At 38.7% G+C, this 1,200-nt stretch overlaps 1 protein-coding gene across 1 annotated transcript; it reads left to right on the forward strand.

Annotated features, from left to right (window-relative positions):
• Positions 1-6: 6 nt before the first annotated feature.
• On the forward strand, positions 7-1,196 carry LOC135803149 (ubiquitin-like modifier-activating enzyme 1; the record flags this gene model as incomplete). The annotated part of the gene is made up of 3 exons (XM_065316754.1): positions 7-565; positions 622-821; positions 1,164-1,196. Coding segments are annotated over exons 1-3 (735 nt in total), but the record flags the coding sequence as incomplete, so codon positions are not given.
• Positions 1,197-1,200: the final 4 nt, after the last annotated feature.

A 1,200-nucleotide genomic window follows, 5' to 3' on the forward strand; every position in this document is an offset into this window, starting at 1 on the left:
AGTATTGGCGATACTACTGCCTACGGGAAGTATGAACGTGGCGGTATTGCCCAACAGGTGAAAATGCCGAAAGTCTTAGCATTTAAACCTCTGGCTGAGTCGATTAGAGAACCAGAGTTTTTGATCACTGATTTTGCTAAGTTTGAACATCCTGCACAGTTGCATATTGCTTTCAATGCTTTGCATAAGTATCAAGAGAAGTTTAATAGATTACCGAAGCCATGGTGTGCAGAAGATGCAGAGGAATTTTTAGCTATTGCTAAATCAGTCGCTGTTGACGGTGGTAATGATACAGAAGTCAATAGTCAGCTGTTGGAGACTTTCGCGAAGGTTTCTTCTGGGGATTTGAATCCGATGAATGCGACGATCGGTGGAATTGTCGCACAGGAAGTGATGAAGGCTTGTTCGGGTAAATTCCATCCGGTTTTCCAATGGTTATACTTCGATGCAATCGAATGTCTGCCAGAGGATAAGGAGGAGATTACTGAGGAAACTGCGGCGCCCATTGGGTCAAGATACGACGCACAGATTGCTGTTTTTGGGAGGGATTTCCAGAAAAAGCTTGGTATGTAGTTAAAAACTGCAAAATTAACTTGTAATAATTTTTTTAAATATTTTTAGGTGCATTAAAGTACTTTGTTGTTGGTGCCGGTGCAATCGGCTGCGAATTACTCAAGAATTTCGCTATGATGGGAGTCGCTGGGGATGGTGGACAACTTACTGTTACTGATATGGACCTCATTGAGAAGAGTAACCTCAATAGACAGTTTTTGTTCAGGCCGCATGATGTACAACGTGCCAAATCAGCAACTGCAGCAAAGGTAAATAACAAAAACGCTTAAAATGTTTGTTTTTTCTACTTCCTCATTTAAATTGTCACTTTTTCCACGGTTTTGAGACTTGAAAAGTGGTAATTTAATCACAGACAGTCAAAACAGTGGTTAAAATACTTTAGTCACGGGGTGTTGCATTGTAGCGTTGTTAAAATTAAAGTTTTTCTATGGTTTTGAGACTTAAAAAAGGGTAATTTAATCACAAACAGTCAAAACCGTGGTTAAAGTACTTTAGTCACGGGGTGTTGCATTGTTAAAGTACCGTTTAGCTCACTAGATACTTAATACACCATAAAACCTAACTTAATTTCTAATTTTAATAATTTAAAGGTTATAAAATCGATGAACCCATCAATAAACATAATCG

Source organism: Atheta coriaria, unplaced genomic scaffold (genome assembly GCF_025399875.1).
Source record: "Atheta coriaria isolate IRGN ID8LTWV9N9 unplaced genomic scaffold, Caltech_Dcor_3.1 scaffold4495_size1200, whole genome shotgun sequence".
NCBI lineage: Eukaryota > Metazoa > Arthropoda > Insecta > Coleoptera > Staphylinidae > Dalotia > Dalotia coriaria.